Source organism: Malurus melanocephalus, unplaced genomic scaffold (genome assembly GCF_030028575.1).
Source record: "Malurus melanocephalus ecotype Western Australia unplaced genomic scaffold, MMel_1.1 scaffold_333, whole genome shotgun sequence".
Lineage (NCBI taxonomy): Eukaryota > Metazoa > Chordata > Aves > Passeriformes > Maluridae > Malurus > Malurus melanocephalus.
Genome location: NW_026623565.1, coordinates 121,727 through 138,835, shown reverse-complemented (window position 1 = coordinate 138,835; position 17,109 = coordinate 121,727). Strand labels below are relative to the sequence as shown.

At 41.9% G+C, this 17,109-nt stretch overlaps 1 protein-coding gene across 1 annotated transcript in view; it reads left to right on the top strand.

Moving 5' to 3' along the window:
- The first annotated feature begins 12,845 nt into the window (after positions 1-12,845).
- LOC130580422 (LIM domain-binding protein 2-like) overlaps positions 12,846-17,109 on the top strand; it is a 73,575-nt gene continuing 69,311 nt past the window's right edge. Inside the window, exon 1 of the mRNA XM_057377906.1 lies at positions 12,846-13,365. Coding sequence (XP_057233889.1) covers positions 13,234-13,365 — 132 coding nt within the window. The 5' untranslated portion in view covers positions 12,846-13,233. The remainder of the gene's footprint in view (positions 13,366-17,109) is intronic.

The following is a 17,109-nucleotide window of genomic DNA, read 5'->3' as shown; positions in this document are numbered from 1 at the left end:
CTGCAAAATGATCCTAAACACTATCCCAGTTGGTTCAAAGTTTAAAATTCTACTTTGAAACGTAGAAATGCTATTTTCAAAACTATTCTGCTTGTTGTTTCTATTCATTGTTTCCATGGCAGAGCTGAAAAACTGTTACAGCTGTGTTTTGGGTGGTCTATTGTATGCCACTGTTGGTTTTGATTATTGCATTCAACACTCCCTGGGTATGTGTTTCACTGTCCCACTGTCTCCACATAAATATGGAGTGGTGCTGCCTCCACCCGTTTATTCAATTGCTCTGGGTTACAAAGTGGGAAACACAACTTTTTTCCCTCTTTTGCTTAGGGGGGTTCACAGCTCCTAGGAGCATGCCATAAACACTAGGTTATAGTTTAATATTTAAGAGGACATTGCTGTGCCCTTCCCTCAGGAAACGTCACAGAGTCAAATATAGAACACAGAAGAAGCAGCCGGATTGAATGTCCAAGGGATAATGAGGGCTAGCTGAGGACACCAGGTTTCTGCTGGTCAGATTTAAAAAAAAAAAGAAAAAAAAAACAAAACCCACAACTGAGTAATACAGAGAGATAGATATAGGCTAAGGTATTGCTGACCTGATTTTTAAACATGCTCTTATCAAGACTTGGTAAAGCCAATCAGGCAATACATTTACTTGGAATATACTGCACAGTGTAATGCAGACTAACTTTCAATAGCATGGRGTTAAATGTCTGAATCTGAACATTGCTCCAGAAGATGTGATTTATTAAAAGTTCATAACCCTCAAAACTGAATTATGAGTAGTTAAAATACCAACTGCTGTCTGCAAAATGCACACATAATTTGCTGCAGAAAATAAAAAAATGAACAGGAAAATAAATGCACTTCTTTGGACCCCGAATTTTGAAAATGAGTTACCAATGGTGTAAAATGAATGATTAMCTGTACAAAATAACAGCTGTAAATACAGTGAGTCTTAACTGACCGGCAGAACCTATCCTGTCCTGTGCAGCAGCCAGCCTGGATCAGATTAGGGCCTGTCCTCTCCTGCTTTGCAATTATTCAGCATTCAATCTCCTGCAGAGCAAGCAGGACCTTGCAGCCTGGCCATAAGAAACATCCCTTAGAAACCTGCACCTTAAGGTGGGCTTAGGAAAACTGAGACAGGTACCTGGAATCAGAAATAACTGGTGCCTTGCAACAGTCAACAGAAAACTTTCYTATGCCACACGTTTTTCTTAACTATGAGATCTCATGTGGTTTTAATTACTTGACTTAAGTGTTCCCATTTTATGTTGGTATTTCTTTGTCCAGTTTTCAGCAAGAATAGAAAATATGCAAAGGCAGGATTTTAAACTCAAATCACAATTTAAAACTTCAGATGTCTGTCTGAAACTCATCTGAGTTCTCTGYGTGTGTGTCTCTAGGTTAGTTTGGGCAATACTGTTAAATGAACTTTTTGAATGTAAGATTTTCAATCATTGATTTAAGATAATGTCATTGTAAGAGTAAAAAAAAATCCGTGAAATTATTTGTGAATTATTAAAGGGATCTAAAATTAAGATMAATTCACATGTGGGAACAAAATACGATACGGGGCACACCCTCCCACACCAGCACTAAGCTGCTGTATTCTTGAGAAACAGAAGCCTGTAACCTACTTGGCTTAACGTTCGAGCAGGAGTTGGTTGAACACCTGAATGGACATAACTCTGRGTTAAATGGGGATGACTACAAGCCAGTTGTGAACACCACTGCCTCCTTTCTTCACTCTGGCTATATCCAAGCCTTGAATACATATTTCAAGGAACAGTGACCTAAATTCAGATGATGGACTGCAGTAGTAGTAGAGTAAATTTTCAGTGTATCTTCACTTTGACAGAGAACCCGGTATCAAACTTTAACCTGCAGCACTTTGATTTCCTATAAAATAAAAATACTCTSTCTCAAATCACTACCTTTTCAAAAACATAAGCAAAACCATAAAGGCCAACTCTTTTCCCCCTTCCACTGATTTCCATATAATTCCRAGTTTCTTATCTCTGAGATTTCTCATGTATTTCCCCCCTTACCTTTCCTGATCTCCCACAAAACCMTGGCACAATATCAGCAGATCTGATAGCTTCTTCTGGGCTGGCTGCCATTACCATATTTATGTCCTTCAGTGTTTCTGTGGGACTGATGACGCACAATACATCATTGGGCTGCTGTGACCAAACAAGGTTTGTGCGCTGCAGCTTCCCCCAGCATTTTGCCAGAAGTGCTGAGACCTGTCAAGGGGATGAAGAAAGATGAGTAAATGTTGGTGAGGGATGGAGGAATAGTGTTGAAACAGAGTAGATGTTGGGTAGGAGGAGAGGTCTAAAAACAGTGGCAGGGGAAGAGTTAGTAGGTGTTTCAGAAATAACTGAAATTGAAGGGAAGATAAAAGTATTTTGGTTCAGGATAAGTTGTAAGGAATGGGCTATTAGAGGGAAATGAAAATTGGGAATTAAACAGAATAGATGAAAAAGGAAAAGATGAGTTTGTCCTGGGAGAATGATGATGCCCCACCCAGTGTGGGACGATGACGAAGAGGAAGCTTCATTAGGAKTTAACAAAATAAGCACATTTGTGTCTATGCCTTTGGCTGAATTGAACTATACTTTCCAGCCTTTGTGAGTCTGACCCTGACTGTGGTCCATCACTGAACAAGTATTAACCAGTGAATGATGAGGATTGTGTCTACACTGCAGGATGGGATCCCATGGGTGAGCCTTGCAGTGACGCTCTGTGTGTCAGAGCAATAGAATGAGCTGCCCCTTTACCTCACTGCCAGCAGACCTGGCTTCATGAACTGACACGTGTGACTTTACAGACATCAGTATGAACAGCTGGGCAATCAGTGTCACACTGGAGATGGTGTCTGCCTTGATACACACTGCCAGATTCCACTGAGCTGATGCTCATAACCGTGTAGGAATGGCAGAATATGATTTGCACACAATATACCTATGGAAATGCCAATCTGAAATTAGCAATAAATTATGTCAAGCTGCATGATATATGGTCCCGGTTTCTTACAAGAATCACCATTAACTTAAGTTTTAGGTTGTTAAACTTCATTTAGCACCATCATATACCGTAAAAATGTAAGAAATAGCTAGTACAGTCACCCAGCTCACTATTCCAGTCTCCCACCTCAGTCTCACCTCTTAACTCTTCATTATAATGAGCAGTGTYTTTGAAGAATGGTTGCAAGAGATGCAACCCCAAATACATGTAAACAAAAATTTTGGAAGACAAGGCAGAGACCTCTCTCCTTTTTATATTATGGCCTCATTGCAACACTGAGACTGACAAGTGTAATCTCTGTCTTTGCAAAAGYCTGCTTTTTCCCCAGAGATTTTCCCAGTGACTCAATTTGATTGTTTTGAATCAAGGACATTAATTTGAATTTGAATTTTAGAATTTCTGAAGTGTCAAAGGCTTTACAATTGTGCCATAGCACATATTTTTKCAACTTCTGAGAAGAGTGAAAGAGGTAATAGCAGTAAACATTGAAATTAGGCTGGACAAGYTTTCAACAACAGAACTTTGAAATACAAAGTATTTCCTCTGTACAAGTTAATAAAAGTATTGAACACTTTAAACAACTATTATTGCTTTTGACTTGCTTGCCATCAGATGTGCTCCCTAAAACTATATAGACAATCCTGAGCCACCACATGGAGGTGTGACCGTGGATTATCCACAAACTACCTGCCATCTGCCTTGCAAAAGGAATTGCAGCAGCAAGGACATAACCCATGGATATGTCCCTCCATGAACCTGACTACACACACTGGTCACGTACTCATCCTGACACCCAATCCCACTGTTCTGTTTATTACCTCACTAGAAAACCTGAAGTGAGCTTAGCTATGYTTGGCAAACACTTCAGTCTGGCCTATAATACAAAGAAGTTCTGAAAATCTAAACTCAGTTCATCAAAATGTGAAATGGCTTAAATGTTTGGGTTTTTTCAATGGCATATTTCAGTGCACACATAACTCCAGGTATGTGAACACCTCCTTTGTTTTGATCTTTAAGAAATGCATATTACTAACCAGGGTGTGATTATAAYGTATGTATATACATGAAATACAAAGGTTGTATGAAGACTTTTAGAAAATTTTTAGTGCTCATGCTGTTAATSTGAAACAGCCCTGTAATTGTCCTCATTATGTTCCTAAATCTTTAGCTGACTAAATGTCCTTTCTCACACTCTTTCATTTATTCATCTCCTCAAATCTTAAGATTACCAGTTAAAAAATACAAAAACCTAGAACATTGTGACTTAGAATCTTAATGCCTGAATTCAGACCAAAATTTTATATCACGTTAATGATGAGGTGTTTTTAACATAATGGGCATTTTTTGTGCTACTCTTTCTAGCTAAGACATGCAAGTCCTGTGATAATTGTACTTGCTTTTTTGGCTTTTGTAAATTAACACAAATGTCTTGCTGGTTAATTTAAAGCCTTTTATCTTCCCTCCAAACTTTCTATCTTTATTGGATTCACATCTGTAGTTTTATTTAATGTGAAGCAGATGTTGAAATCAAGGCAATATTTACTAGGATATTTGCACTGAAGAAGGCTTGCTACAGACAGAGTGTTGTGCCAGTTCCCTGGGTACAGTGTCAAGCAGAAATAAAGCTTGCTGCAGTTTTTTTTCTGTTTGTCTAATTAGAAACAAAGCTTTCTAATCAATAACCTTCAAACTTCAGACTTYGCAAGCAAAGAGAAATGGGCAAATTTACAAGAATTCCATGAGTTCTTGTACTTCATGCACAAAACACTGTGCTGTTGTTACAACTGTGGGGTTTTAATGCACCAGTGTAAAGGCACCAAGGCATGGCTGCAGAATCCATTCTGTGCATGATGCTGGGGAGACAGCAGACAGCAGAGAGCAGAATGCACTCTTAGAATCAGATATCAAAGCTACCAAATGAGGGCTGAGGCTGAGAGATTGAGCCATTGAGCAGCTGCTTGGTGATGCCCCATCTCCATCAGTACTCCTGATGTGGGCCAAATTYCAAGTCAGAGGGAGCTCAGATCTGCTGTTTCTCCAGAGATGTCAGCATCTTTCCATGCTCTCTGCAATGTGTGCATGTCAGACTTGTTTAAAGATGTATCTGTGTGTTTTAAATACTGAATTAGAGACACGCTCACTTTTTTTTTGTCATTGTTTGGATACAGGTCACTGAGTAAAGTACCTGGAAGGTATGAGATGTAGAAAGAATAGAATCTATATGATAGAGGAGATAAAGACATATTCAGTATGTATTTTCCTTACACTCTATTTTTCTGTGCAAACTCATTATTCACTTTAAGGAGAGGCACAGCCAGTCTTTCGTCCTCATGAGCTGGAACATTTTGCTCTTGCAGCATAATCAGATTTTCCAAGCAAAACTCCTGGTTATTTCAGTCACATTTATGCAGCAGTACAAGGCCTTGGCAAAATTCAAGCACTGTGAAGCATGGTAACATTTCAAATTATAAAACTTAAAATGATAACGTGTACTTAAATTTTAAAGGCCAAATTAAAAAAAATATTGTGTCTACAAAATATGCATACAGGTAACTGATTGCATTTTGCATGTACTGAGTGCATAGTCTAAAACAGCAGAGAGAGTTCCTGAAACAGTGATAGCCAGAMTCTCAGTGGATCATATTCTGCATGTTTTCATTTCCTGGCAAGTTTTGTCTCGTGTTTTGCAAGTGCAAAGGTCTAAGATCAAATTAAGAATTAAATGCTTATGATCAAATCTTTACAGAAAATGGAGCATGAATTAGAAACATGAAATAAAAGACTTAAAAAAAAAATCTGTGCAGGGCATGCTTTGTAGTAAGGCATTAATGGCTGCTACAAAACAACGTGGTRAATGCAATCCAGGATTTGTTGGGATCTTGTTTTAGTTACATGAAGGTAAAGGCACAGGTAAAATTTCCAAATTGCTCTTAAATTAATCCCACATTGGTACCAGGCACAGAATTTCCCTGTGCATCATTCTCTTTCACACCAATGTCCTGTCCATCCCTGACATCTCTCCAAATACAGTATGTACATCTCTCCAAATACTAATCCGTAAGCCATAATTTCCTGAGGTATAACTACATTTCTGCCATTGACTTTCTCAGTCATTCATCCCTCYCTTACCTTCCACACCTGTAAAAAGGGAGAGACCCATAGGAAGGAAGTTGCACAGTTTTGTCATAGTGCTAATCACCACAGTGTCCCTATGAATGTTTATAAAGTGCTTTGAAGATGAAAATTGCCAAAGAAGCTAGRGATGATTATTATAAGTTAATGAATAAATTTCAACATGTATTTGATTGCCAGGTAATTCAGAAGGGAATCACCAACCCTACCCTCTCTTCGAAGAAGAAAAGTTGACAGTCAGCTAGTTGCTAATTAGCACTCAACTGAAATGCCTCCAAAGCTGAGTGCTCCCAGTTGAGTCCTTTAAAAAGTAATCTTTCAAATAATTGAAATATGCTGAAAGTTGAGCGGTGGGTGAGGTGTGTAACAGGTAAATTGTTATGGTGGAATTGGTTATGTAGAAGGAATTCTAAGCTTTTCCAGGTAGGAAAGGCCARCCAAAATGAACATTTCAGATGAATCACTAGCCAAAATGAACATCTCTTTTTCATATTCACATATCTGTTCTAAGATCCAGGTTAGGGAGAAAAGGTTGCTTAAAGAGTGTGTTGAAGTCTGGTGTTATTTTCTTGTTATATTGAGGGGTAGTTATAATGATTCTTGCTTTGGACTGAGRCAGACTAAAGAAATTTGGAATAACACATTGCGTAATACACTRAAGCCAAGCAACTGTGCTGCATGCATTTAATTCATGTTTAGCTTGTCWGTAAGGGAAACCAGTGTATCAGAAAGGGGCTCAGACACTTCAGGCCCTTTCCTCTCTCCTGACCTGTCTGATTTTTTGCTGGAGGGTCAGTCTCCCAGACCACAGTCTGCTCCTGTAGCCTCCCCCACCACTTCTTTGGAGATTTTCTTTTTGGCTGTCTGCCAATGCTATGAACCGCAGCACTGTCTTCTCTGCTGCTGAAGGCTGTTTTCTTCCTCAGCCACTGGGAGATGGCTGCAAAAGGCAAATTACAGGAATTTCATCCCTTTCTTTCCCCTGTTTGACTGCTTTAGACTCACCATCCTCAGCATCACTTCTTCATACTTTCTTCAGGGAAAACACCCTCAGCAAACTTCGAGTGAAAAATCTCAGTTGCTTCAAACAGCCCTTCCCAGCATCAGTCTCCAGTGGTAATCCACCCCAAACTTCAGCAGCACACATCCCCATGCAGGGGGTGGGGGAAGGGAAACCCAATATGTAGGATGAGAAGCTACCAAGGCAGATATGATTAATGAAAAAGGAACTTGGCTCCAAAAGRGGCTATGGGTAGACATGTGCAAAATGAAGGCAAATGGGGAGATGGAACAAAGCAAAACATAAATGTTCTTTAAGCTGCTGGATCCTCGAAAGCAGCCTTCACGGTGTCCTCAGAGATTCAACTAAACCAAGGTATGTTAAATCTCTCTGCTGTTTCACTAGTCTGGAAAATGATCTGGTTCTATCAATGGGCTGATGTTCCTTGGACTCCTGAAGCTGTTACAGCCCAGAGAAGCTCCCCTGGAGGTCAAGGGCTGAGTATGTCACATTTGAGACCTCATTCTCTCCTCCCAGCACCCATTTAGTCCCTGTCACATGGTGACAATGTACTTTGTAGTGACGGTGCCCAGGTGTGATGCAGGGGAGGTGGAGGCTKCCCAAGCCCACTCAGGTGCTGCACAGAGCACAGTGAGGAACAAAAGGAAGGCACTCGTGCTGAAAGCTGGAGTCCCCTGTGAGCTGAGGAGCTGGGCTGCAGCTTKGAGCTCCTGTAGAGCAGGATCCCTKTGCATTGGCACCAAGAGAGGACACTTASAGCACTGGCTTACCACAGCTTAATCAGAGATATGGTCAGCCAGTTCGTCTGCTCTATCTCAGTGGGTTTAGGAGGGCAATGGATGTGACATCAAGACAAGATTTTCACCACTTCAGGTTTGTTTCATGTTTACTTCCCCTGCTCTGTCTCCTTCAGGTGCTGTGCAGGTAGTGGATAAGTAAAGCAGACAGACTGCTCAGTCAGGCATGGGCAGGCTTCTCAAAGACTGCTTTCAGCTGAGCATTCATAAAGTTTCCAGACAAGATTAAACATTCATTTTGATTGAGGACAAAGACATCATGTACACTGAAGAACCAAAAAATTTTTAAAATCCCTTTTGTCTTATCATCAGTTTGGAAGTACTTCTAGCATTAGTAGTGAGTGCTGGAGCTGCAACTCCAATTTACTAGGATTAAACAGGAGAAGAGAATTTTTAGAATTTTCATTTGTATTGAATTATAATTATATGTAATTTATGCAAGGTAAGTTTGAGTTTGCTAAAAGCCTGAAGCCTTTAAAAGATAGGAACCCTTCTTGCTGCACTCTAAACTCTGAAACACAGCAATTTTTGGTGGGCCCCACTTATGGATTTTTTGAAATCCCTTCTGATAAAAATATTAATGTCCTTTATTAATGACAGAAAGTGAAAATTATCACAACAAAAGAAAAAGTAATCTACATGTAAGTGTACACTGAGATGAGCCAATATTTTTAACAATGGATTGAACAGATTTATTTGGTTTCCTGACCACAAACTATCTGTGAAAGGGCACTGTTTTCTGGAATATATTTTTATTTCAATGTATATATTAATATTTAATGCAGACAAATTACAGCTTCTAGTTTTCCTATAAATTGCAAGCATCTGGTACACTATTCTATAGCTGTAGAAATGAATGGAAGTAACCTGAAGCCTGTCAAAATCCTGTGTTTGAGTTCTGCAATTGAGTATATATTACAGATGGTTAYGTATTGCTGGTGGTTCTTCATTGTGCATCCCTGCTTTCGATAAGCATATTTCATTTAGTCATTCTTGAGCATCCACAGGAAAATAGTTTTGTTCTTTTACCTAAGGCCACTCCATCAGAAGTGTTCAGCGCTATCTGTTTTTTGTATAAACAAAGGATAGTTTGAAAAGGTAGTGTTGTTAGTTTTTAAAAAACAAATCATGTTTACTTGAGTATTCACAATATTCAAGTACCTGTAGTTTTTRTCTCTTCATATGCTATGTGTCTTTAACTAAGATCAGTCTCTACTGTCTTTAAAAACCTACAAACCACCTTAAATGTATCCTTGTAAACCAGATTTCTGACGGAGACTGAACAGTCAACACATACCAGGGACAAACACAGCAATTACACCTATTTACAGCTGTAACGCTTTTCTGCATTATTATTATTATTACTAAGCGGTTATTAAAAATAGTGCAGCCTTCAGAACTGCTTCGATTGTCAGCCTGGCGAGGTGAGGGTTGTGCCTCAGTCACACGCAGTGCTTTTGGCAGGGCCGTGTTACGGGGCTGTCCCTGGAGTGGTGTGGCACTGGCAGCACAGGAGCCCTCCCAGTGCGGGCTGTGTGGGACCCCCTGTGCCGGGTGTTCCAGCACGGACAGATGAACAAACCGCTCTGGCTAATCCCTTCTYGCTCCCGGCTTTTGTCCTGGAAGTTTCTGCTGTTGGTTTTTGGTCCTGCTGTCATATTGCAACTCGGCTACTCACGGGCACWGCAGGTATCACACAGGTGGGTGCAGAGGCAGAGGACATGCACCCTTCTGCTCCACCAGACCCATCTTTCCCGTGAAATGAAGGGAAGTCGTCCTCCAGAGCTGTCACAGTGCGAGTCCTTGACTTGCTTGGGTCCTTCTGTTTCTGCCCAGGAGAGGGCAATCCAGCACCCAGACAGCAGCCAGATTGTCCTACCTCTCCTTTGGGGTGCCAAGGGGCTGTGTGGTGGTTAGTGCCATGCCAGGGGGACACAAACCATGGCTCTGTGTCCGCTGGTGGGGTCTGATGGCACACTTCTACCCAGACGGGAATCACGAGTCTGTGTCCCAGCCCCTCTCTGCTCTGCTGTCCCGTTTCATGTTCATRTAAGGGCTGGAGTGAGCCAAAGCAGTGTGCAGGTTTGGGGACTGGGGAACCAAGGACGTGTCCCAGTCCTTCCTTTCTGCAGCAAGTCTCGCCCTTGAGGTGCAGCAGTATTTGCATGCACATACACCCACGCAAGGACAACTGTGCACACCCCACTTCCTCATCTGTTCGTAGCCATGCACAAGAATAGACTCATTTTCAGATTTGTCTCTTCCCCTAGTTTTCTTCCTCTTGTTTACCTCCATTTTTCCTCTGCACACATTAAACTTGTTTTCCAGATTAMGGAATTCATTGACTGTCCTAAATCTTGGGTCACATATTTGCCTTCGACCCCCAAGCCCCTTTGGGCAGCAGCTCGATGCCAGTGATGCAGGGGGTTTGGAGCAGCCCAGGCAATGGGGCTGGCTGCACACCCCCTAGCCCACGCCCTCAGAGCACACACAAAACTTAAAAGGCGGCAGATCCAAGTGGGAATCGAGATGACACTGTCAGGATCCCTGTAACTTTATGTTCCTTTGATTCTGCCTTCTGTTTTACTGTTCTGCGCATCACGCTAGCCTAGATGATAACAGGCAACTGGAAGAGCTGCCGGAGCCTGTAATTAGCAGGCTCCTACCCTGGGACTTGCTTCTTGCTGGTGGGCTGTAGGTGTGGGATAATTTGCCAGTTAATCAATGGGAATTATTAAAATATCACTGCATATTTTTGCTTTGTGCTAGACCCRTACACATAAGCTCTTATGAGGGAGTCGAGGGGAGTATTTCAGAGTTYCTAATCATGAAAGCAAATCCTACTGCTCCTTCCTTTCCCCCCACCTCTGCCAAAATAAAAACACTAATGTAATTGCCATGTTTAACTTCAGGGAAACAGTGAATTTTAGCTTAATCAAAAAGTCCTTATAACTGAAATAGCTTTCAAGCTATGCAAAATTCCACCATTTTAATTACAGAAAGCTGTGCTTCCCTTCTTGGGCAAATACATTTTGCTTTGCAAAGGAATTAAAATCCATAATTTGGTAGATTCCTGGTTGGGTTTTCTGGACATTTTTAAAAATACGTGGTACTTCGGTTCTAAAAATTGTGTCTATTAGTGCTGTAACTCTAATTTTTCTGGTCATTTTGCTTTTAGGTTTTAAGGTAGCCTTGTTGGGATCCGTTAGAGTACAGGGTGGATGCAAGGAAGTTTTCTCCTTTTCTAGGTGTGTAGCCATGTTACGGGCTTCTCATGGGGCAGGTGAACCCTGGCAGAGCAGTGTCACAGTCACTGAGGCACTACTGAGACAAATGCACACTCTATTTGTTAAACTCAGCACCTCCAGTAATGGCACTGGACTGGCAGCMTAGCTGGGGTGCTCTTGAAGAGAGAAGTGACATTCCTCGTGTTTTATCTGTTGTCTGTGTGTTTAGTGACAGAAGCTGTGGGAAGTCTATAAAAACAGCTCAATACGTCACTTCTTATGGAAACTGTTATTCCACAAGAGCATACAGAAATAGTTTTGCTAAACAACTACTGGCAGAGCAAAGATAAATTATGATYCTGATTAGTGGTCAGTGGAACATAAAGTATGAATATTCATATTTTATCCTGAAAAGAGAGGTCAGACATTCTAGAATTAGCAAAATGCCAGCGAAAACTAGAATTTTTCAAATATGTCTTAAAATATTCCTACTTTCAGTCAGATTTGAATTWAATTTTTGACAGTGGGTAAAGCCATATCTCGCTGAAATATTTTTCGGGGTTATTACAAAAATTTAGAAAAAGTAATGGCGCATGCCTTGATTTCCCCATCTGTGAAATGGGCGATCCTGCCGCGTTCATGCAGAGCACCCTGACTGAGAACCGTTGTGGCTGCAGCTGATTGTTATTCTCTTAATCATATTAGTTAACTAAATCTGTTCCTAGAGTGGTTCCATTTGCTTGAATGAATTTACATGAGAGATTAATTCAGCGCTGTTTATTGTTGTTTTTACATTTATTCAGTACTGTAAATAATGCCTGATACTTTACAGCTGTGTATGAGGACACAGTCTGTGCTTCGAGGACTTTTTCTTACAGGTAATTTGAAGGCTCCCCTCCTAAACCTTGGCATTTTCCCATGAGCAGATAAGCCCATCTTGTTTATTCTATATTTTGAGGACTTTTCATTCACGTGGTGTCCGCTCCCAGCACTGCCTTGCAAGTACGATTCAACAGATAAAGTTCATCCCTYACCTCCAAAGGGTGATCTCCTCCCCTTGCCCTCCCCTCCTCCCTCGGAACCCCGTCCCCAATGTTAGATATTCACTGGCAACGCTCTCTAACCGCTACTGGATTTATGCCCAACAACGATCCTAAAAACTGGGAGCAGTCTCCCACCTAGCTGCCGAMGCCTTTACGCCGGACAGCGGCGTCTGAAAGGGCGCATTTGTGCAGGACTGACCCCGCCGAAGGGCACTGCCAGCGCTCGTTCGGGGGTCCCGCTCTGCCACCCGCCCCTTTGTGCTCCCCCATTTCCCGGGAGCTTTGCGCGGCTGGCATCCGAGCGCTCTCCATTGTGTAAAGTGCGGCGTGCGGGGTTATTTCTTTGTGCCGGCCGCCCTCCCCGCCGTGTCCCGGGGCGCGGCCCCCCCGGCCCGGGCAGCGCCGAGCGGAGCGGCCGCCCCGGGCGGGCTGAGGGAGCCGGCGGGCGCRGGGGAAGCGCCGGCTGCCCGCGCCGGGATGGCCGTGGCCTGTGTTTATGTATTTTGTAGTAATCACATTTCTGACATTACCCGCGGGGTGATTGGCTCAGGCAGCTTTTAAACCACCTATATGCTAACGAGCCCGCCGCGGCTCCGGCGGGGGCCTGCGGGGGACAGCGAACCCCAACCCGCACCTCTGCCAGGCGGGAGCGGGGGGATGGCATTTCTGAACTAGTCGGCAGCGCGGACAGGAAATGACCCCTCCAGAAACTGCTGCTTTAAAACCGAGCGGCGGTGCCTGAAGCTATCCAGCCTCCCTCTCCGTGTCTGGAGCCTGTGCGCTCCCGCTCCCCCCCACCCCCCCGCCCGTCTCCGCCGGAGCGGGCTCCCACAGCAGTCCCCAGCCAGTGCGTGCAGCCTGGATGTGTGTGTGTGTGTGCGCGCCGCTACTTTGTACTGTGAAGAACACACAGCCCATGTGCTCTGTATGGATGTTGATGATACTCTGTGTAGCTTGAATCTCTGCAAGCAGGCAAGATGTCCAGCACACCACATGACCCTTTCTATTCTTCTCCTTTTGGCCCATTTTATAGGAGACACACACCATACATGGTGCAACCAGAGTACCGAATATATGAAATGAACAAGAGGCTGCAGTCGCGGACGGAGGTAAGTCCCCCAGCCTTGTTTTCCTGTGCATGGACCGTGATAGGCTTCAGCCCGAATTCCAGCTGAAGCGTCCCACTAGACAGTACAGTATATGCAGGCATGAACCCTAATTAATTTAGTAGTTTAATTGGGTAATCCCTCATTATGTTTCCACGCAGAGCAACTCTTTGAGGAGATACCAGCTTAGGCTGAAATCGTGAAATTACAGTACAGCACTTCAGGATTGATTATAACGCTGGTCTCAGGAAATTTCTTTGCCTTAGTGTGTTGTTTGCTCAGGATCTGTCCTGCTGGCATTTGCAGCTGTAATATTGCAAAGTATTGCTTCGTATTTTGCACAAAATTAATTCTAGAATGTTGCAGGCTTAGGGGGAGAGACTAACATTTCTCCGGTTTTGTTTTGTAAACTCGTTAAAATGAAGAATGGATGATAACTGAAAACAGGAGCAGAGTTTTAAAAACTTATTCCTAGGCTACTCTTAAAGAACACATGTTTGGGACAACCGACAASAGAAATTTGTGTTTACATTTAGAATGCTGTTGCTTTTAGCGAGAGAGATGGTCAGTTCACTACTTTATCATATAGCTGTCAAAAGTACCCRGTAATGTAAACTACATTCACTGTTGATTATGCTTTGTATAATGTGTTAGTGGTTTATACACCCTGGCTGCAACATCCGAGTTAGCCACTGCAAAGAATATACTGAATGGGAGGGGAAAATACTTTTGTAATTTAAAGGGAAAAAAAAATTAGTGGTGGCTGCATTTTGTTATTTACATGGCTAAATAAAACATACTTTTCAAGTCTGCTGAAATGAAAGTGAATCAGGCTGCATTTCTGTCCATGTGTCTGTGTTTGTGCAGCAAACGTTCTTGGTGCTGCAATTTTTCATAGTAGTTTATCACTAGTGCCCTGAAAAGACTTTTWAAAAGTATGAATCTTTTATAGTAAACGACTTTATATCTGTCAAATATCTSCCATGTTCATGCCATGAAGTGTGGTGAAGGATCTCGGGCTGGTCTGTTTGTTGTATTGTGATTCTTTAAGATAACATGAGGTTATCATAAAATAAAACACACATGCCTGAATTGTCAGCTAAGCCATGGAGAATCTGTGACGTTTAATGTATATGATACAGCTAACGAGATGTGACCTGCTTTCTGATTGGGTACCGCCACGGGGTAACTGCTTTTCTATCACTGTTTCCACTGCCAGGCTTGAAACGTTGCTGGGGAGTAATTGKAAATGCACTTTGTGCTGCCTGAAAACTCCAAGCAGCTCTTTGCTCCCAAAGTCATGGCAAGTGTTTGTCAGATTTGCCCCAAGTTGTTGGTTGCAGAGGGTTTCTGTCATTTACAATGAGTGGGTTTGTGGGGTTTGTTTGCTACCGCTTGTTTGTCAGTGTCTTGCAACTCTGGTCCTTGCATTCCTGTACATATTCATGTAATAATTTCTAGACTTTTTTAGGTGAAAAGAGCAAATATGTATCACTGAGTGATTTCTTCAGATTTTATATACAACCTGCTCTAAGAGCTGGTAGTGCTAATTTAGCCTTTTAACAYGTTATTTTAGTGGCACTTTGAATAATTGCCCAGTTCCTGATTGTAGCTCCTTCGTGAGCGTTACACTAGAAAAGTTTCTGAGGGACTTGTGAAACAACTTTCCCTTCCTTCGTTGCTGAGGTGTGCTGAATTAAACTTAAGTGCATTTGACTGCAATGTTTGCTGTGCACATTCAGATGAATTGTTGTGGGCAAAAAGCAATAAACCACTCTTCCTTGCTGGGACTGCCTYGCTCGGTTTCAGCAGCATTTCACTTTGACAGACAGTGTTTAGTTAATGAAGGCTTTATGCTCCAGCATTTCTTTTATTTGCTCAGAATAAAAATTCTTTTGCTTTGTGATTGTTCAGTGTTTACATTCTGGTTCTCTGTTGTTTTAGTTTATGAGATCTGTGCTGTAAGCATTGTTGTTCATTGAAATGTGTTTCCTAGCTAATTTCATCTCATTCTTCTTCAAATTAAAACACCTCCTTAATAAAACAAATACTAAACTAGTTTCCTGGGACACTAGAGTGACTAGGTGTGGACAGTCTGTAAAGAATAATGCTGGCTTCAGATTAGATCTGAAGAGGAAGATCAGAAGAGGAAGTTTCACATCAATTTTATACACTTCCAAGCATGTTTGGGATTGGTAGCTGAAGGCTTTTGGAGCATGTATAACTAGCTCTAAATTTTTTGAATCCCGAGCCCTGCATGTCATGGAAGGAATGTGTTTGTGCTCTGGGTGATACAGGCTTAGTGCATGAACGTTTCTCTTCCGGCAGTCTTTGGAATAATGTAGGCAYTGGTCTCTGAAGGAGGCTGCTTGTGCTCTGTGAGCCCCAGGGGGTAGGTGAGCACAGGCAAAGGAGCTTAAGGCGAAAGGAATTACAAAGAAACTCTGCAAAAGACTGGGGGTAGCAAGCTGGCAGATTCCACATGGACCCAACTTGTGCAGAGAGGGGCAGTGACAAATGAGGATGCACCAAAAAAAAAAAAAAAAAAAAAAAGGGAAACTACAGCTGTTATCCAAATATATCCATGGAAAACCTTTGGGATTTTCTTGGTTTCATAAAAATTAAAAATATTCTTAATAACCAGGTAGAGCTAGATTCTTTACTCTCCTTTGCAGTGCTGGAAGTTCCAAGGCAGAGCAAAACATAGATAATTTAATGAAGTACAGAGGATGGATGGAGAACCTGTGGAAGGAGTGTCTGTATGTCATGTCTATCTGTTTTCTCCTCTCCTTTCCCTTTGTAGTGAATTCCTGTAACAGTTCTCCAAAGCTTGCAGGTAGGTGAGAAATGTTTAAAAAAAAAAAAAAAAAAGGCACTGGGCTGGTAGAAACACCACTGGGGAATCCACCAATAAATGTCATTTCTACTCTTGCTCTCCCAGCAGCAGGGTCGATGGTATGTTGGGGGAAGTAGAAGTGTCCTCAAAAAGGCTCAGTCCTTGAGGACCCTTCCTGAGAAATCCACTGCTTCTACTCAGGTTTCTGTCAGCATTGGGTGGAAGGGAATAGCAGTCAGTGTGAAAGATGTGCTCTGTGTATCAAGCAGACAAAGTACAGAGTGATAAAGAAAGGTCATTTAGATGCAGCATAGCTAGCTTTGTTGTTCTTGTTTTCCTTAGGAGGAAATGGAAGTCATGAAAGTAAAGAATTAGCAGYTTTAGCCTGTGCTAGGTGTGCAAACTTTTGCTCTCCAAAGTTCTTATAACTTTATGKGCTCCTCAGACAGAACCTACAACTGCCGTTTTAAATTCAGGGTCAATCTTAGGCGAAGAATTCCAATCACACCCAGGCAGGGGGTGGTTTTATGATGTAAGTACTGGCAAAAGTCCACCACCTAGCTAATTCTTATGTGATCTAAAGTAAATTAGAGAGCCTGAGTTACTAAAGAGTGGACAGGAACACCTTACCTTCCTTAGAAGTTGTTCAAAGAAATCTGATGTGGTAATTTTTTTCTAAATCAATACAAGCTTTCTTAATAGTACTTTATTATTAAAAATCCAGTGCCATTTTGTAATGCATCAACAATTCCTATTTAAATAAATAAAATGAATATTTAAATGTTTAATAATCTCTGGCAGATATAAAGATAAATCTTGCTTACTTCTCTCATAGTTGATTAACTTCTGGTTAAACAAAATGCAGCTGCTTCCTTGCTCTGTGTGTGGTTTTCAGGATTTCATTACCATTC